General features: G+C 36.4%; 1 protein-coding gene across 1 annotated transcript in view; it reads right to left on the bottom strand.

Moving 5' to 3' along the window:
• The window catches only part of DSCAM (DS cell adhesion molecule), a 385,770-nt gene extending 364,628 nt beyond the window's left edge, over nucleotides 1-21,142 (bottom strand). The window contains exons 1-3 of the mRNA XM_034074654.1: nucleotides 20,713-21,142; nucleotides 13,470-13,787; nucleotides 8,698-8,844 (exon numbers count right to left, since the gene is read on the bottom strand). Of these exons, the coding sequence (XP_033930545.1) occupies nucleotides 8,698-8,844; nucleotides 13,470-13,787; nucleotides 20,713-21,142 (895 nt within the window). The remainder of the gene's footprint in view (nucleotides 1-8,697; nucleotides 8,845-13,469; nucleotides 13,788-20,712) is intronic.
• Between the last annotated feature and the right edge of the window lie 644 nt (nucleotides 21,143-21,786).

Here is a 21,786-nt window from a genome sequence, read left to right as displayed (position 1 = left end):
ATCAAGTGAGTATCTGTATGGCCATCTACAACCCTAAAAAAATGGGTTTATCTACTTAATAGCACTATACTCCACAATAATGTTTTAGTTGAAATCAGTTAACTAGTACAACACACAACACTGGAAAATACTGTTTCTGTTTCCTTCTGATTGCTACCTGTATCTCCTTGATGAATTAAAAATAACCAAATATAACAGCTGGTGGAAGTTTTGACATTCTACCTCTCTCAAGTGCAACTAAACCACATACGCAGGCAAAATCTGTAGGGTATGAAGCATTCTGGGTAAAAGGCACACACTCATTAAAATGTATCTCATGCATCAATTTTGTCTGTCAGACAAAACTGTCAGAGCTCATTGGCTGTTTGCTCAGGTTAGACCGAGTTTTGATGGGAAACCTCAAGCATACAATGCTTAATATGGTCATCTACTTATTCACTGCCATTCAAGAAGGTGACAAGCCACTAACAGCAGTTTTGCAAGGGTGGAAACGATGCTACAATCACTGTTTCAAAAAGTAAAAATTAGAATAAATAACAAACCCAGACCTAAAACCAGCACACTAATTCACCTGAGTATATTAGTTCTCCTAGCCCTTTTTCATACCAAATCTGATAGCACTGTGCCTTCCTGACAACAAATCAGGCTCCCCAAAATCATGCATAACAAAACAAAGGCAGAAAAATTTGCAAAGAATTATTCAATTCAAGAAAATATATTTGAACCAAAAACTGCCTGAAGAAATGTAAACAAAGAGCAAAGACAAAATGGAAAAATGTTGAGTGAACACCTGTGAAGGTTAACAGTCAGTCTGCCCTTATTTCATCTTTAATAAAGATCTGGTAAATATCAACCTAATTAAAATGCAGGCTATATTTATTTGATGGCTTTACAAAACCCAGAGTGAATTAATATTATAGCAACTGAGTGGGCTAGAAATAACTGGCCAGATGATAAAAAGGGATTCACCCCAGGAAAATGGAAGAAATTTCAGGTACATCTTGAAAGAAAAGAATGTGAGACAGATAATTCCGGTGAGAGACTTAACTGTGCCACTAAAGTCAACCATGCTGAAAGAAAACTTTTCATGAATGGCAACATCAGTAACAAGGCAGTAAAATAGAACAGTTAGGGCGTCAGATTGGATAATGTTATGCATGGTCCTACAGACCCTCAGGCCCATATGGAGATGTGATAAATGCTCATATGTATGTATATGTGTGTGTCTGTATGCACACACTTATGGATATAGAAAGGGAGAGAAAGGCACATATTAAAAAGAAAAATCAAAGTATTTGAAGCCTTAATGCTGGAAGCAGAGTAACAGTGTCCTTCTCCTCTCTCATTCTTTAATTCACAAGACTGCAAGAAGCAATTCTGAAGAGGCCCTGAAACTAATAATTTTTTTTTCATGTGCTTTAATTGTATAAGTAGAGAAGAAAAAAAAAGTGGGGGGAAAGGAAAAAAAAAAGAAACAAAACACAAAAGAAAAATAAATAGGACTGTGGGGTTGTTGTGTTTTTGTTTGGTTTTAATGTGAGTATAAGGAAAGGATGTCACCAATTGATGGAAATAGAGGACTGTCCAAAACAGAGCAGCGACAGAGAGGAAAAATAGTATGATACTCCTAGACACACTTCATTACTGAAATGCCAAAACCACTGCTACTGTTTGTGAATCCTATTAGTATTAAAACTGTTGGATGAAGTGATTTGGCTTCATGTATTTTAAACACTAAGGGGTCCCACTCAAATTTTTCTCCTCCATCTCTCACAAACAGCCACTGATGTTCTACATCCTCAGAACAGCCAAAATACCCAGTCATGCTGAGGAAAATCTGCAAGATTTCTACAGGAAAATGAATGTCTCTGATATTAACATCTCTGTTTCATATGCATGCTTCTTGTGCTTGTTTAATGATCAGAAACCACTCCTTTGCCTGCAATCGCATTGCTCATTTTTCTCTGTGCTATCAAAATTTGATTCTTTGACATATGGATCAGATGCTTTCTATCTTCATCCCTTCAAGTCACCGCCTTGAACAGTGAACAACACCTGCCTCCCAAAGCTGCTGAAATCATTGCATCTAATCCTACCAATCCCACAGCCATTATTTTAGAATGATTCACCTGATTAAAATACTCCAGTGTAACAGAATAGGAAGCAAACATGGAACACAGACTGCAGAGTAGCCAGAGGAAAGGTCCTCCAATGAGCAAGTTTAAGTCCATTGCCTTACTCAGTTACAGTTTTAGTTTATAGTGAGTCAAAGGAAAGTGTCAAAAATGTTTGCACAAGCAGGGGCTGCTAAGCTTCTACCATCTCCACTTTCTAAGATTATAAGACACCCTCTTCTCTTGAAAGAACAGTGCTCTAAGGAAAAATGTAGATGTTAGACATTTCCTAAATAATGTAATAAATTACTTTTTCCTAGCTCCCTTGGGAAAACAACCTTGTTGAGAGAGAAAGTGAGGAAGCGATATATTGTCTTTGGAGATGCACTTTCCGTGTCTTCAAGAAGCTTTGAAAACACATTACTGTAACAGCAAGCCTACAGCCTGACCTGAGCACTGCTGAACACTACTTGCATTTGCTTTCCGGGGAGTCAAGGAAGCTCAGCAGATCTAAAGGTCTGACTGCTTTACTTTCTGTGTGCTGTCACAACTCTAAATAGCAGAATTAAATCTCTCTGGCGCGTTTCTGGTAGAAAGTAGTTTACATTCAGACTGCTTTTATTTTATATATATTGCTAATATTTAAGCATAAAAGATGCTTCATCCCACTCTATATGGAATTGGACAAAAATCTGTCATCTAAACCATTCAGTGGCCTAGTTTAAGCGTCTGCTGAATGCCTGCTGGTTAGCAACCATGACTAACCCCTGACATCAAACCAAAACAAGAAAGATCATAGCTCATCTCTACTAGACACAGGCTCTATCAAATGGCTGGACTTCATCCCTGTGATCATCAACAATGATCTAATTCTGAACATGGGACTCCACACACAGGACCACTCTCCATAAAGAGAGAGATTTTTTTTTCTACTATGTACAAACCTCGTGGTTGAAAAAAAAAAACAGTGATGGCTCTGTGTAAACTGAACCACTGCTGTAATCTTCAAGCCCAGAACAAACAAAAAATGCAGTGCTATATATTAGATCCCACCATGTGATAACTACTGGCAAACATTGACTGCTTACCGTCAAGCATAGCAGTTCAGGAAAGCCCTTTGTACAAGAGCCCCAGAGTATTTTAAAGGCAAGACTTGAGGAACTGTGTGTAAATAAATAATGTAATTTCATTACATCAAATGTAGGTCATTGTATGTCAGTGACACTTCTCAAGCCATGATCCAGTGTGCTTAATTTCTGGCTGAAAGTATGCTGGCTTGAAGGCTCATCAGCTGCCATCTGCACATCAATCACAGTCCTTCAGGGAACCATGTTCTGTTCATGCTTACACACCTTTCCCTCAAAGCTGCTATTGTTTCAGTGAAGATTTAAATATGCCATTATGCACAGTCATTATTATCCATCTATCCCTTTTTCCACCTTTTTTTAAGCAGTCACACGTATAAATCAGATTTTTGCATGGTATGTCATTAGACAGGAAAATGGAAATTCAGAAAGGTCAGGGCATGAACCTATTCATGATCCTGCTCTCGGCACTAAGCTTTCCATTCAGATATATGGAAAAACTCAAAATCCCTCGTACTTACCAGCATCAAGAAAAAAGGCGTTCATAACAGAAGTTCAGTATATAGTGACAGACCACACTTAATTCTTCAGCTTTAATTTTGTTTCCATCTGCACTTCATTCTCTTATTTTCTGTGTCTTTGCTGATCCTTTACATTGACCTCTATTTTTAATAATCCCTTTCTGTCCTTTTTTCCCTATAACCACATGAACTCTTTGCTCTCTCATGGGCTAATTAACACACGAACAGATTCTGCTCTTTGCTTTCACCTATGCAGAGTAGAATCAGCAGTTACATTGCCTTTAACTTCCCTCCTAGTCCAGTTTCACTGTTCTGCACGTGAAGAGGAAATACTACATGCCAAGCAATAGCCTCCCATCTGCCTCAACAGGAGGAAAGCACAATTTGCACTGTGGTGCTTTTCCATACTACCTTTTCTTGGTTTTATGGCTGTTGTTATAACAGCATACTTGCTGTACTCTTTGGTCCTGCAGGGCCTAGAAAAATAGGTTGCTAGGTCAGCTCAAAACTTATTCAAAAAGTCTCTTTCTTTGGGAATGGCTTGTAAGGGAAAGCAGAAAGGAGGGAAGAAAATTTGACCTTTGAGTAAACCATATGCAGCTATCAGTCACACAACACTCTAGAAGTATTTAAACTTTTATGTTCAGTGTCATCTAATGAAAATGTGTTAAAACCTAGTTACTGATACAAAAGAAAACTGCACATCATTACAGTGCACATCATTCAGTTGCTCATCATTACACTACTTATTACAATTCAAATGAATTTCAGACTCAATTTCAAGTCAACTGACAATAAGGAATTCAGAAAAGAAGGATCTTTAGAAAAGAGATCTTGAAGTTACAGCTGCAGAGCTACATACAGCAGTAGCCTGCACTTCGTGAGCCCTTTAAAACTTCTCAAGAGTTACCATTGGTCCTTCTATTTTGCCAGCCTCTCAGAGACCATTAGGCAAGACACCACTGGAAAGCTTGGTTGCTTTTACTAGATGACACAGGACACAAATAAGATAATCTGCTACAAATGCATAAAATGTGGCAACTGCAGAGGTCTGCTGCTGTCCTTTTCTATCACTAGACTATAACACAGCTGTATCTAGTGCAGATGGGTAAAAACTTCATCTATCAATTATTATTCAAAATATTTTTTTTTCCAGTATGAAAAGATTTCTGTATATTTATTGCTGGATGTTGAGGTTTTCTACTTTTCCCTGAAATAGACTAACCCAAATAGTCGGATTTGCCTTGCTTTAAAAATCTTTTTTTCAGCTACCTTGGGCCCTGGAGGACAACTTGGAAAGGGTTTTTTGTCTCAGATATGTTATCACACTGAAAGATACAATGTAGGACCACAACCCCAATTATTTAGCTGTCCCCCTGACAGACAAGCACATGCACACCTTTTCAGTACACAGCTGTCCTTGCACACAGAAACTTCTTAGAATTCAGTATTTCTGGCTGCAAACACAGGCACCCTCCCCTTTATTGAACAGGGAGTCTGACCTATCTGGACACTCCTTGGAAATGCTCTAGCAATATGTCTTAATATGTTTCAACTCCCAATTACTTTACAATAACCTGGAGGCATGACATAAAATTGCAGCCAGGAAACAGAAGATACTTTTTCCCAGCCAGATTTATTACACACTTTGATTACTATGGACATCACTGTGTTCTCTGAGAACTAAGCATACAGACAAAGCAGTTTTGTCCTGGACAGTATACCACAAGAGCAGAAAATTCTCACTGTCTTAATCAAGGAATACACCTCTTAAACACTCGTTCTAAAAAGGTAGGTATTTTCTTTACATTAGAAAAGTAAAAGCACTTTGCTCTTTTCATTAAAATGTTGAATTTGCATAAAAAAGAACTGATAGCTACATCAGTAAGTAGCAGCTGACATAAAGGATTCTGGTTCATCGACAAATCTCTCTATCCTATAATCAGAGACTACAGATGGACAGGTATATGAAATATTTACTTAAAAAAAAAAAAAAGCTCTTCACTTGCATATACAACTTCTCCAGTAAAAAACTGCCCTGCTTCCTGTCATAGGTGTTCTCCCATTCCTTCTGGTAAGGGGTAAGCTTGCTAGGATATTTGTGTCTTCTATTTGTAACAGATAATTCAGCAAAAAGTTGCTCTCACCTTTTTCCTTTCTCTTCCTTCCTTCTTCTCTTTTCTTTTTCTTCCTTTTCAAGCAAACACTATCAGTTTCCGACAAAAAGCCTTATCCACCTCAAACCATGATAATCATCACTTAGAGTACATATCTTTTTGTATTCTTGATCTTTCACAGAGAGGTATTCCCTCAAAATGGCTCTCATTTTTTGCCAATGTTAATGAATAACCAATAAATCAATTATATTAAGAAACAAACAAAAAAGCCCCCAAACAAATTAGAACTTGATGTTTACCAGTATTAAATGGTGAGATAACAAGCATACCAAAGAAGCTGATCTAGCATACAATAAAAGAAAGCAACAAAGCTACCCACACCCACAGTAGCAGTGGCTATATAAGCTAGCATATGCATTTCTTCAGAACGTTGACCATCAGTGGAAAACAGCTCGATAGTTGTGTTATGTCTTGCATTCTATTCATCAGCACTGGCATTCTAAGACAGGTTTATCAATATCTACCAGCTGAGCTTGTGGCCAGATTATTGCAAAATTGATTATGGGTAAAACTCATTGCAATTGTTTTATGAAACATGCGCGGATTCTGTTTTTTAAAGGCTCTTGCAATTAAGCAGCAGTTAAAACGTGCAAGTGGCAAAGAAACCAAATCTTGTAATCATTGAGGTTAAACTGGAGCAATGTTTTCCTGCCTCAATTTTGCCCTTGCATGACAGACAGCAGTGACCTGTAATCTAACCTGTGATTTCATCTCTGAACCTAGATATTTTCTGTGATGTGATCCAATATGGTAAACTGATATTTTTAATAGCACCAATTTTAATGAAATATTTTATTTCCACTTAGATTTCTAACTGTTGAATTAAGAGATTGTGAGATAATTAAAAATGGGTTTAAGTGTTGAAATTTGCAATAGATTTTATAATGACTGTAACCTAGTCAAGCACAGTCAGGGTTTAAAATCAGCTTGGGGTTAAAATCAATATAGACTAACCAGAATGAAATAATCTTAAAATAGCAGCCATGATAGTCTGTAAAAATGCCACAATTTCTCCCCTAAAGAAGGGTTACAGAGACCTGTGTCCTATAATCCTTAATCCCAGGTGAAGGGCAGGATTGAGCCACTCAAAGATATCACATAGGTGGTAGGTAATAAAGCTCAAGATTAAAAAAAAAAAAAAAATCAGACTGAGAGGATGCAATCTATGTTTACAAGGGAAAATATTAATGTTTTCTTATAATACAGACAGAATAAACTTTAAAAAAGTATTAAGATAATAACCCTCCAGGCATACACATTCTTTTCCACTCTTACAGATCGATATGCATCATGTAATAGCCTATTTTAAGATAAAGCAAACACATCCATCCACTACTGCATTAGATAATCTTAACCATAGTTTAGATAATTTTAAACATAGTTGTGTATTATTATATACAGAATAATGGAAAGCTTATTTGCATATTTAATTACAGCTCTGGCCTGACTATACTGCCTGAAGTGCTGGTGAGTCCTAAAATTCAGGTATTACCAACTTCTCAATGAAAACACACTTGGTTTCTGTTGTTCAATGAAAAAAAAAAATAATATGCCTTATCAAATTTTAAAAACATAAGAAGGAAGTGAATTTACCAAGCTTAAACTATGCACCAGTAGTGCAGGACAATGGATCATTAATTATATGGTGATTAAATATCTACCAAATCCTTAGAAACTTATTTGATATATATATGCATATATGTATATATATATTTATATTTCAAAAATAGAACAATCTTATGTAAGGAATCAAAACACAAAGAGAAATAAAATCTATAAATGAGTAATACAGAAACAGCCATTTTCATCAATGCTACATTTGTCAGATAGGAAAGGTTATTAATATACTGATAAGCATAAACACATTTCCAAACATTGTAAGATCATAAACACAAACACATTTTTAAATATACTCTGCAGCAGTATTTAACTCAAACTATTTTTTTTCCATTCTGCATTACCCTGGAACAATACATTTCAAATTTCTGCATACATAAATCATTTGTATGTGTAACAACAGCTGCACTGTGTGTAATATATAATTTAGTTATCTACTATACTGAAAATATATTTCCCACATATACTTTCTCCCATTAATTTCTTACAATGTTTGTACTGTAAAATGTTGAGTATTCTTTCCCTGAATTCCCTGTACTTCCTCAACAGTGCCTCACATTTTCTCACTTCGTCAGTAAATAGATTAATGAATGTAACTGCTTTAGAATAGATTGTTTCACTTCAATATGTTCGGCTTACAACACAGTTTGCTGTGTGCTTAAGCTTCCAGTGTTATCCATAAAGACATTTATCTATGAAGATATTTCAGCTTTAAGTGTTATGAAAGTATAAATATTGATTACATACCCCATTAAAACATAACCAATCAAATTTAAATTCAGGATTTTTTCTTATCCATGAGTAACATATTACTACTGAAAAACAATTACAATCCAACACATGCTTCATGACACTCAAATTTCTTTGGCATGTAGGCATTCCTTATTAAAGTTAAAATGTGAACCCATTGCCACAGCACCAGGAAGCTGGTTTTTATCTGGTATAAAACAAAAAACCATGTTATTTTCCCCCTCAAGCATGCTAGAAAAAGCAGGGCTGTCTGAAACCTTCATGTCACACACAGTCATAGGGATGCAGCAATGCTAATGCGCAATACGTTACTGGAAGAATGACATACCATTCAGCTATAATTAACTCAAAATAAACTTCAGGCGTTTGGGAGAAAAAAAACAGGAACCATAGCTGCCATTGACAATTGGAAAAGAAAGCCATAACAGCCTACCTGAGACAAGCGAGACTGTGTCTTTCTCCCATGAGACAACAGTGATGTATGCCTCCACAGAGGAGGGGATAATGCACTTGAACACTGCTACATTGCCTCTCATGGCTTTCTGGTCCTCCACACGGACTGTATAGGGTTCCCGTAAAACTGAAGGTAGAAGAAGAGGTTTTGTTAAAACAGTCATAAACACACATCCCATCCACTTCCTTAGTTAGCCTTGCAAAGTTTCTCAGGTTGTGAATTCTTTTCTCTCAATAAATAATACAGTTTTGCAAGACTAATTGCAAAGTCATATGAAAGCAAGTCTTTTTGTTTCCTCAAAATCTGCACTTTACCATATTTCTGTATCATTCTCCTGCCTAATTCTAAAGGAATGTGAGAAAGACTTTATTAAGAACTGCATATTTTTATGTGTAAGTGGTGTTCTGTTACTTATCTGGCTGCTCATGCCTTGTTTCCCATCACAAATAGCTTTCTCCTCTATCAAAAGGTACAAAGGACATGTAAGTACTCTGTGTGAATTAGACATCTAGAGGATAGAAAAGAAGGTCAGTGTCATTTAGGATTTTGAAGAAGTGAGAACTGAAGGAGAAAAATCGATGGAGGTGACAGCCAGAGAGAAAGTGAGGTGTCTCAGAAACACAGAGAAATGATAGTAGGTAAAGAGTTATATACAATTGATAAACGTTGAAAGAAATAGGTTAATGGTAAGAAAACAGAAACTATGATTCAGGATTCTGTTAAAAAAAAATCACATTGGCAATTACATCCAGGATATGATTTTTTTTAGCATCTGAAAGAATTCATGTAATGAACAATGATAAAGGAACAGCTGGAGAAATCCTTCACACTGAACTAATACTGCTGGGGTGAGACAGAGTTGCATTGGGCAGGAAAATGGAAAGAAGGAAAATCCTAGCACCAAAAAATTTCAGTGAAAAATGAGCGGTAAAAAATCCTGTGAGCAACAGTTAATGGAGAATGTGGTAGAGCAGAGAAGAAACAGATGCTGTCTACTACGAAAAGTATATGGGTAAGAAAGGACAAGCAGCAACATAGACTCTCCATACGACCATAAGGTCAAGGTATAAAACAAGAAATCACCACAGCCAACAGAGTTATAAATCTTGAGGTGGTGAACAAAGTTATGTATCTTGAAGTGACAGTTTCAATGAAAATAAGGATGAATGTATTGGAAAATGAAGTGTGTCTGAGACATGTATATGCCTCAGGGTAAAAGTAATTGGGAAGAAGACCACCACTGCAGCAGTGTAAGCAAGTAATGAACTGCCACATTAATGCCACTTTTTGCCTACATATCCTGCCCACAAACATATACCAGACTCTACCGATTATGTTTAAGCACACTGATTCTAGACTGAAGAGTCAGTAAAACCTCTGCAGAGTTTATGAAAGTATTTCTATGCACCAGCAGCACTGGAATTTCTAAATGTCAGCCCCACTTACAATGTATTAAAAAAAAAAAAAAAAGGCCGAGTACTGAAACATAACTTTAGCTTTCACAAACAGCATCTAGTTTTCAGATTCAGTGCTACCACTGGAAAAAAAGAAGACTGAAGTTCTCCATCCCAAACAAGGATGTAGCAAAATAACAGTTAAGAGCTCTAACCAAAAGTAAACAAATACAATTATATTACACATATCTTTAAACACAACAATAAAAAAAAAAATATCTAATTTCTATGATATGATAAACATCACTAGGTTTTTTAAAAGTCAATAATTTCTTTTTAATTAATGATTACGTTTCTTAATCCTGAGTGCTGAACTGATGTTACAGACACCTTTAATGCAGTGATTTTAAAACACTGCCTGTGATAAAATGCTGCCCTATGATGAAGCAGCCCCCTAATCTTGTTCTACACTGGCAAGAATGGCACATAGATCATCTTAATGAGGCTGACTTTAATGCTCATGATCCAATCACAGTTTACAGAAAGGGCTTCTTTAGCAGAAATATCCTAACATGCTGCTAGAGGTTTTTGTATTCTTTCAGAACAGTTAGCCATTCTGAAAATCTGCCTGGTTGATCATTTCAGTAAAAGCAAATAGAGAAACCATATGTGGGGCACAAAAACTGGAAAGAGGTTTCTTTATTTCTTTACTTAAAACCTTTACATTATTATGATTTCAGAGGCCCCTTGGTTATTTCAAGATCATTGTTTTGACAGCTCCTATGACTTGCTGATTTATCTTTTTTTTTATTTTAAATCCCATGTCTCCGAGTCATGAATTTATATGAGAATTTGAGCTTTTATTAAAAAGGTATATTCTTCCCTGCCATGACTGCACAGAGGATAGTTTGAAGATTAAATGGAGATATGCACCTTTAAACACATGTGTGAGTGGCCTGGAAGAAGACTGGGTTGGGTGTGGGGTTATGTTTTTTGAGGGTTTGGAATGCGTGTTGCATTATATGCAAAATTATATGCAAAGCCACAATTACAAGCACTGTGAGCTAGAACCATTACATCTATCTCCTACTCATAATTTTTGGGGAAGCCCATAAATGAGCTTCAGACTTCCTCAAGCTGACTGAGAGAATAGGAAAGCTTTATTAGTTTTTTGTATGCCTGTTCTATGACTGGATCCTCCACTGATTACTTTTGTATTTCTAGGAAATCTTGCTGTTGGTGGGCACAGGAAGGATGAGGAGATGGAGAAGACAAGAGATTTGAAAAGGCTGGCCCTAATTAGCATTATTTTTGGGAAATCTGAAACTCTGTACAGATTTCACATGACCAGAAATTTAATTGAAAGTAACATACAAACAAAGTTGATCACTTCATATTTGAACAACACAGAATTTCTCATCAGAACATAAAAATACACTTTCTGTTGTGTTCAGAAGAATTGTATTTTCCTAATATTAGGGAATTACACAAGCCTTTGGAAAAGATACTAGCTAATAGCTATTGTCTGCCATCAGGAACAATGACAGCTCTGACATACAGTATCAGTTTATATGAAGAAAGCAAACTTGTTTAACTTGTTATCCAAACCTCAAATTAACTGAGAAATAGAATCATATGGAGAATAATGAAGCAGAGGTAAAAGGCTAAAAATGGAAGGAAAAAGGGTTAAAAAGGCATTTCTGACTTGGCCAAAAAGAGATTGCTAGTTTATGAGTCAAGCAGCTACACACACCTACTGCAAAGACTTTTTTTTTTTTCAGGCCCTTCTTTCATTTGCGAGGTTTATTTCTCAAACAGAGAAAGAAGACTTATTTGGGGTTCCATTGGACCAATGCTGAGCAACAAACATAGCTGTAGCCTGTCAACCATATCATATGCTTTCACAAGTAAATGAACACTGGTTCAGAGCTGTAGCTAGCAACATTGCAAATATTAGCCGTCTTTACATCACCACATTATTTTGTCTAAAAAATACTAAAAATGGAAACTAATACTAGTAAAAATGCTATGTAAGGGACATTCAAACTTGAGATACATTAGCAAATCCACAAAGGATAAGAAAATATTATGTTTTCTTTGAATATAATTCTGCCAACAACTGGCAGAAGTGGACAACTTGTCCACAAATCCATTGAAGTAAAACCAAAAGCTCAAAAACCAGAACCAAGTTCCAAGCATATTTATACTGTATTCTTATTGTAAATCTTTGGGGTTTGGATTTTTTTGATCTCTGGATAGCTAAACATTTTTAAAAGAAGCATGGATCATTATAGAAACTTCACATATGCATAATGTTCACTTGCTTCTACTAGTCACTTGTAAAAGAAAACCCATTTTTTCTAGACTAAATTTTAATAAGACATGAATTTATGAAACCTATTTTTCCTCTTGCCTTCTAATTGTCGACAAACTACAGATCTCTGAATATTAATTTATTGTTGAGAAGAAGAAAATACATTCTCTTATTTCAAGAGTCACAGACAAAGCTACTTGCTCAACTGTTCAGTTTTCCCTATGGAACTCCTGTGAAGACCTGTCTCTGAAGGAAAGATAATTCTCTGAAAAAAAAAAACAAAACAAAACCCAAAAAACCTTAGCATATCTCCATCAACAAGAGAGGTTATGAGGATTTGCATTAGGCAGGGTCAGCTCCCAGACTTGCTTTCATTTGTTTGTTTAAATATTTTAATTAACTGAAATGCATAGACAAAACTTTAAAAAGAAATATTCAATCATGTGTTTATATGTTTCAACAAAAGACCTGATTTTGATCACACTCTGATTCTCCGCTGGCTGACCCAGTCTGCACACAGTCAGTATAGAAGAGACACAAAACCATTATGCTCATTTGCATCTTTTAGTTTAACCAGAAAGGACTGACTTTGGGAACAATATCAGCTGCTGAATCATCACACAGGACACAGGTTTTTATCACAAAACAAAGCACAAATATAAGCAAATGAGAAGGGATGTGACTGGGTAAGAACTCCTCTTTTCTTCCAGGCCTTTACAAAATCCAAAGACTGCATCTTTTTCTCTCACAGCTTTTTAATGAGTAAGCATGGTCTGATTACTTATTATCAGTTCATTTTTCCTTATACTTGTGCAGAAGTCCAACTAATTATGATCTGTGGAAAACTAACTTTTCAGCACCAAAACAAATCAAATCAGGGAGGAGCAGGAAGAAACCACTGTTTTACTTAATATTGTAAGGAGCGCAGAGGTTACAGTTCTGGCCTGTCTTCTTTGACTCACAGCTGCTGCTACTCTTTATCTGAAACACCAAAATTTTCTCACTCCTTGAGACTATTTGAACCCAATAAAGATTATACTTACCAGCCTTAATGTGAACATCCTGACTTCTGATTTTCCCTGAAGGATTTTCAGCTGTGCAATAGTAAGTGTTATCATGGATTAAGTTATTAAAGCTTGAAGGAGGGAAGGGGAAAATTTGGAGAGTGCCATTGGGGTGGACGTGGCGGATCCCTGGGACATCGTAAATCTCCTCGCCCGTCGCTAGGTACCATCTGAGCGTCACAGGGGGGATCCCTGCTGCTGGACAGGGTACCAATGTCCCTGTGGTGCTAGCAAACACTACCTCTTGCAGAGATGCATTGACAAAATATAGACTGGCATGTAGATCTTCACTGAAAACTGCAAGACAAAAAAAGAGAAAGAACAGACCTTGAAAACCTAAGAAATTTCAACTTCATGCAAAAAAAATTGACTGTTATTTGCCACAAAATCAATCACAATACTTAAGGAAGGTAATTAAAACATCTGGATCCTAATGCAAGCTCTAATAAAATGTTTCTCATTTTTTAAGAAAATGTCACTGGATTACGCACTTTAAATGGTTTGCATCAAAAAAAAATATAAAGGAAAATCCCTTTTTTTATAGAGTAAACTGAAACAGATCTGAACACTTTAATATTTGTGGATGCAGTGTTCTTTGTAAGGACACCAAAAATCCAGCAGTCACCTACTTTCATGAAATTTCTAGCATCTAAATTTTTGCCTGAAACACAGGTAATTTCTTTTAGCATTTTAAACTTGTTTTTAGAGTTCTTCCATGGCAAAATGAGATAATAAAAAGAACTGAGCAAACAATTATATCCATAATTCCTTAATGATAATACGTACCTATAATTAATACAGACACAACTTAATAAATAAATTATCTAATTTGGTTGAGTCTTTTTAACAAAAACCTAAAGACTTAGGTACAAAGCATACTTATTGTAATCTTGGTTCTACCATCCATGTGATTATAGTTCCCCACCCAACCTTAAACTGCAGATTCCGTAACACTCCAAAAACTCTGTATTGGCCACAGCAGAAGGTTAGCCCTCTTTCTTCTGAACACTTCCGCCATGGAGGGCTGGAAGCTTCCCCAACATTTAATTCAAAACACTTTCGTAGCCTTCTCTGACTGAGAGCGTATCAGGGTAAGGCACAATTTCTGGTTTCCACTAAATGACAGGAGATATTACCAATACTACCATTCTGCTGTACATATGCAGGAGTAAAGTTTTGAAAAGGTGATCATAATGCATCAGACCCAAGTGAGCACCAATGAGACGGATTTCAAGGTTAGCCTTAATTTGCACAATAAATAACTTGCAATCCTAAAGCTAAGTCATGAAGCGCCTTGTACAAAAGCTTGAAGTACAAAATTATTTTTTCCTTCTCTCCTTTGGCATCTTGAGGAGATATAAGATGGGAACATACCATCTTCTAAATATCATTTCGGGATAGGCCATCAGGAGATACCACCTCAAAAGAGAGTACAACTGGCATTGGGAATTCCTAGAAACAAAAAAATAAGAGAGCCACTCCTAAAGCAATAGGGAAGGATGTCTGGCATGCATGAGGCAGCCAGATAAATGGACAGCACAGGGCAGGATGAAAGGCACTTGGAGATTTGTAAAGAATTAATTTCAGGCACTGGAGCTGACAAGTCCCTGCGTATAGATGAGACAGGTGCTAGTAGAGAATAAAGTCCCTTGCAAGAAACAAATTCTTCCTAGTTAGTGCAGCCCTAGAGGAAACTTGGTTATCTATAAAGTAAAAATAGGCATAATAGAACTAAGTGCAGGAAGAAGCAGGGCTGAATAAGATGGTGCCACTTTCGCATAATCACACTTCTAATTATAGTCATACTTTGAAGCAGAGAACTGTATTGTTGGTAACATAATAGAGAACTAAAAAAAAATAAATAAATAAATAAAATTTGGCATTGTTCATCTGCTGTACAAGCTATTCTCTATAAATACAAGTGAAACAATCAACAGAGCATTTTAATTTCCATTGGCCAACAAGGCATTCACATAGAAGTAATAAATACAGTTCACATTTGCCAACTTTTATTATACTATACTGCTTCTTAGCAGACATTCATGTAAAAAGGGTAGATTTGCTGGCAGAGAATAAAGAGGTGAATACAAAATTGCAAATACCATAAAAATAGAGAATATCAGGAACTATGTTTGACACGTCCATAGAATCTAGCTTTCTAATCAAAATGCAGCACAGCTGAACTAGAGACTCATACTAGTAGCACATAACAATGAATTTTTCCAGCTGCTTTGTATCCCCTGTAGGAGCTTTCACTACTTTTGACAAACTTTCCATCCATCAGCCTATGCAATAGTGCTTCATTTTAAACCAGCATCTGGTACACATTCATCTTAATGGCAGACAGAAACACACTAAGATCCCTAGAAAATAATTGTAGTGCTATAATACACACAGATATACACAATGTTGACAATCCAGATGCATTTTGTGCTGAAAAACAATGTCTGAGCTGCTTCGATACATTCAACAACAAAAATGGGATTTCAGAATCTTTATTAAAAAGATATTTCTTTATAACATAGGAAGAAAGTGATTAGCTGAATAACAGAACCAGTGATCTATCAAAACCTAATTGAAACTGAGACAAGTCAAAGACGATATGTAATTATATGTTACTTAATGATAAAATATGATCCAACTAAGCACCATTTTTTGTAGTAAGCAGAAGCAAGCTCAGACTAAAAGTTGCAAAGGGAGAGCAACAAGGAAAGTTGATGAAAGTTACATATATATGTAAAAGTGAAGAGAAATACCTAAAGGGAAAACAAGGAAACGAAACAAGCAAACAAACAAAGAGCAAAAATAGAAGGGGGGGGGGGGGGGGGGGGGGGGGGGGGAAGGAGAACCAGACAGGTTCTACCAGCTGCCTAAATGACATTCTGAAAACAAGGTTTTTGAAGTCTTTTGTCTCCAGACCAATTGCCTAAATTCTAAGGGGCCAGACAAAGAGGAACAGGCCTGGCCCTCTCCACCCCACTCTCCCCACAACCTGTTCTGCAGGAATGGGCCTCTACAACACCTCTAAGACAGAACTGAAATGGCTACACTTGGACTGAACAGAGATGACAGCAGTATTCACAAAGATATGATGTCAGCTAACAGTCCAAGGGAAGGAAAGTCAAAGGTTTCTCCTGAATAAGGTTTATTTATTACCAAAACAAATAATATGTAAGGGGAAACAGGAGGAAGCCTGTACCTCATCAGCATTCAGTGGATGCCTGAACTGAAATGCCAAGGTGACAAAGTGGAAGGATGGATACATTTTATGCAAGTTTAGTCAAAATTTCTTAGATACAACTACTTCGAGCTATAAGGAGAACTGACAAAGTATAATAGCCAAGAAATTTTCTCCTGCTTTTCAGGAGAGAATAGTGCTGCCGCACTGTGCCTAGCAAAGTGCTGAATATGTCACCCTGATAAAAAATTTCTTTCAGCACTTGAGAAATCTCCTGTCAAGTAAAGTGGCTTATCTCAAGACAAGCTGGTCGGTGAGGCTGCAGGTCGATCACACTCAGAAAGTGAGACTGAGCAATATATAACCAGTCTGGGTAGATATAACCAGACTGGACAAAGACAGGTACTAAGATCAAGGCAGGGCTTTGCATTTACTGTACCTGTTGACATAGCTAAGATTGGACTTGCTTTTTTGGTTTGTACAGAGGCAACCTTTATTGTCTTCTGGCATGTCACTCCTTTCTCCAGGTCTCCAGGGGGGTGCAGCTCCTACATATATATATATATATGTATATATATATATATATATATATATATGTATATTCTGTGCACTTAAAGGTCTTCTATAAGGTCCTAGCAAATAACACTTGGGATACTTCTGACTGTAAGGGTGTCATTTAGCAAGGCTTCATTGTATATTACACAAGACAAAATAGACTGAAGCTGGGACTTTACAATCCTTTTTAATGGGCAGAAGAAGATGTCACTAAGACATAACACAGAAGACCCTACATTTAAACTACCTACTGGATCAGGCTTGGTCTTGCTCTGTGTAGGATCTTGTGCCTGGAGGGATCAGCATCAGCTGCAATGAAGAGATGAAAGAAGACATGCAAAAGCAAACTAGAAATATCTGTCCATGGGAAATCCTCCTCTACCCTTTCTCCACTTCTATGTCCCCCTTCAGACTGCTTCACTTTTAAGAATCTTTACCATAATGATGCCAAATACTTTCACAGAATTTGCATGTAACATAAGAAAAATTTTATCTGTTCAACTTGATGTCAGAATGCAATGCTGATGTTCTACACTTCATCATGCTTTAGTAAGTTTAAATAATGTTTGTGATTCTTGAAGCTAGCTTTTTATGCCTCACAATATTCCAAATCCCTCTCTCCATACTCTGCAAGGGACCATTTAAAGCTCTAGTTTCCTCTTCTGTTCCTGAAAAAAAATGAAATACTTTTGGGCAACACAAAACTCAACATATTCAAAAATGTCTCTGAACAATTAACCGATACTTATTTATATTTCAATTGCCTTTCTATCCTTTTCAAAGGCTAAATTCTATCCCTGCAATGCTTATACAAGGTGGAAGTTTTGTCCTAAATGAATAACAATTTCAAAACAAAGGGAAAATTATTTCTCATTCATTTGATTAATCAAATCATGCATGAAATATTTATATAGATAAAATAAAAGATATGAATCAAAGTGAAAGTCTAGAGCCAAGAGAGTACTGAAGTTATTTAGATAAAATAAAAATCAAAGTAGAAAAGATAAATTATCTAATTAAGCAGTTGACTGCTCTCTTGCACTACAGCAGGTTTATAGCAACAGCCTTAACTGTCTTACAGTGGAATGTCAGGTTTGCCACAGCCCTGGACATTAATATTTCCTCTACTTTTCCCCTCAGTGATGTTGTGATTGATGAACTGGGCAATGATCAAGTATGTTCTTTAGATTTAATAGCTTGCATAAGGTGTCACCTTAAAATTTAAGAATTTCTCACTGTTAAATACCAGCAATGTAGAAAAAAACTAGAAGCAAACCCAAAGAGTACAATGAAAAACATTAATAATAATAATAACTGAAAAAAGACAGTATAGAATAAAGTCTAAACATTGTCTCTCTTGGAAATCAGTGACCCAAGAACACCCATTTTTCATAAAGTAATGACTCTTACAATCTGCTCTTGGAATGGAAGATGCCTGGGACCACTTTGTACACTGATGGGACAACACATTCCAGTAAAAGCTGACAGTTGGGAAAATCATGCCTAGGTTAGGAGAGCAGGTTTTCTGAGCCTCTTGCACAGGTAATTTAAGACAACAAACACAGCCCAAAATGCAATTTAGACCCCATTTTGGTGGGGCAAATCATTCATTTCACTTGGTCCTTCATCTTCAGGCAAGAAAACATCATACTGGTCATAGCCCTTAAAAACATACAGCTATTAGGTAGAACCTATCGTTCGAGCAATTTTGCATCTCATTTTATTTAAAGCTAAAAAAAAATATGCACATCTACAACAGAATATCCCACCTGGCGTTAATAAAATATGCATTTGCATTGTAGAGGTGCAACTACTCTGTGAAATTTTGGGACCCAAATATAACAAAATAATTGAGACATTTAAAGAACAGAATTTAAGCCCCATTTCCCATATGGCCAGTGAAAAAAACCTGAAATCCTCATTACCAGAGGAAAATAAAGTATTGATTATTCCTCGCAAGGCAAAAGAAAGATATTGTAAAACAATTTAATTGAAGTAATGTAAAAATCAATCAATAAAACCCTAAAACATTTGTAATAAGATGGCCGAAGACATCTAAACAATAAATTATATTTAAGGAAACTGAATTAACAGGATCACACTGCAGGTTAATTACACTGTCGACATCCAAACAATTTTGCATGCTAGGATAATCTTCCTTGCATAAACACACATAGAGAACTGATAAACGAAACATTTCAGAGTGCCTTGCCTTTCAAACCAATAGAAGAAGCATTACAAATGCAATCACAAATATGCAGATTACTTGGTGCAGAACAAAGCCAGAGAAAAGCAGTCTGGGTGGGTGGTAGGGTGCAATGCTACCAAGCTATGTGACTGTTTAGGATGTTTGTTTTTTTTTTTAAACCTAGATAGGCCTTTTCTCCTTTCCTTCAATACATATTCCCTTAATAAATTAAAAGCCTTAAAGGAAGTAAAGGAAGTAAAAAATTATTAGACACCTACAAAAAGTAACATTGTTATTACTACACAATTATCAAGTAACAGGCTATGCAAAGTGACCTAGAGAAATTACTTCAGCTATTGTGAAAAGATCAGAGTGATGAGGCATTATAATAATCCATCTGTGATCGTGTCTCCCTCTAGGGGTTTTATCTAATGACTAACATACAAGGTTGATAAATATCATAAATTTTATTAGAGTAAATGTAAACCAAATGTCCTTTTACAACTTTGGCTTTGATTCTGACTCCACACAGAAATTCCATTAGTCCCCTCTAAATCTGTGAGGACTGAATATTCCTCACCATTTGCGGAGAGGAAGAGTACAACACAACTCACACAAGGAATAAGTTTCAGGTGGAGGCAGGATAGGTATTTCAAAGAACAGGGAAACAACACTGGATAGAGATGATATGACCAGACTCCAAAGTTTGAAAGAACTAACAGAACAAAGAAAACAACACCAAAGAAAAATAATGAGCGCATGCTAAAATCAACACAAAATAGCTTTAAAAAGAAAAACAAAATTAAATCAATTGCACAAAATTATTTAAGATTACAAATATAATTAAAAAAGATGAGTATATTAAACGGCTACACTAGTAAAAATAAACACAAAAAGACAAATTAAACACCACCACCTACAATAGTTTCAAGTCAAGTCAACAATGCAGTCAAAGGAAAAACATTTGTTTTCTATCATCCAGTTTGATCTTCTTGTTAAATGCTACTTTCTTGGAAACCGCTGAGAAAAGCATGAAAAAAAAAAAAGCCCAATTTTTAGTCTGCAGTTATCTTCTGCAAAAAAAAAAAGGCAGCTCTGCACTGGTCAGATCACAGGTGTTCATGAGAACAATAGGCAGAAAAACATCTTTGTGTTTCTCCCAGAAATATGTATCTTCCAGCGGCAAATACTGAAGCATCCATCATTCTGACAACAGAGTTTTTTTTCTGATAATTCTTACACAGGCCTCATAAAAGTGTGAAGAATATTTTTCACCAATTTTTCAATTACAAAACACTCACTTGTGCAAATGTGAGCTTTGCATGGGTAAGCTGCTTGCTGAGTCCTTGGCAAGGCTGAGATGCTGGGCTTGAAGTGAGCAGCAGCACCTGCAGGAGTCACAATCAGCACAGGGAAGCAGGGAGACCCAGTGCACCTGTGAGTGGCAATTTGAAACCTGAAATCTCTGAATTTGACCAAAATGCTTCTTGACTTTTCTTTGTGGTGGCTACCAGAGACCATCATGAAGCCAGTAAGAGAGGGAACCCCAGCTGCTCCCTGCCAGGCATTCCTGCCAGACTTGACATCCAGGTGTAGTGGCAGTGGAGTGCCTGGGACAGAGGTAATGGGAAGATGGAAGCCAGGAATAAGGAGATAAGGAACAGCTGCAGGCAGAAGCTTTTCCTCTGCCCCTGGACCTCCTCCTACTACTACTTTCTGAGGGAAAAGCATAATGCAGCAAGAAAGGGTTGGTAATATCACTGGGATGGAGAGCCTTGACAAAGACCAGGACAGGTCTATTAGTTATTTACATCTTCATTGTATAAAGAAAAGCTCCAAGAAGATCAGAAGAGCGTTAATTTGCAAAATGTAACATTCCTGAATTGATCTGTACAAAGAAATCGAGTTATTCACTAGTTTCACTCTAGCAGGTGTTTACTTTGAGTGGTCATCCCAGAGATTTGGCTTAACTTATGGTAAAATAAAAATCTGAAGTAAAAAACATTTCTTGGATGTTCAACTTTTACATGCTGAAACAGTCTTGTAAATTGTTACAATTGCTACTGCAGTACAAAGCAATGGGAAAAAAGTCAAAGGAAAAATATAGTCTACAGCAAGCATGGATGAGTTGGTTAGTTTTTGTACTGTTCTGATGTATATAATTGCATAATTGGTATCATTCAGAAAGCCAAAATTATTTCCACAGTACATAATTTCCCAGTGTTGAACTGCTTCCTATGTAGTGTGTTGTGTGATGGTAGCCAGCATTTTAAGGCTAAATAATATAAAATTACAATGTGTCCACCAAAAGGAACAAAAAAAAAAATTATGCTTTTTCAAATTGCTACTGTGATTCAGTGCGCCAGTGCTCAACC

Source organism: Melopsittacus undulatus, chromosome 2 (genome assembly GCF_012275295.1).
Source record: "Melopsittacus undulatus isolate bMelUnd1 chromosome 2, bMelUnd1.mat.Z, whole genome shotgun sequence".
NCBI lineage: Eukaryota > Metazoa > Chordata > Aves > Psittaciformes > Psittaculidae > Melopsittacus > Melopsittacus undulatus.
This window is presented reverse-complemented; position numbering and strand designations above follow the sequence as displayed.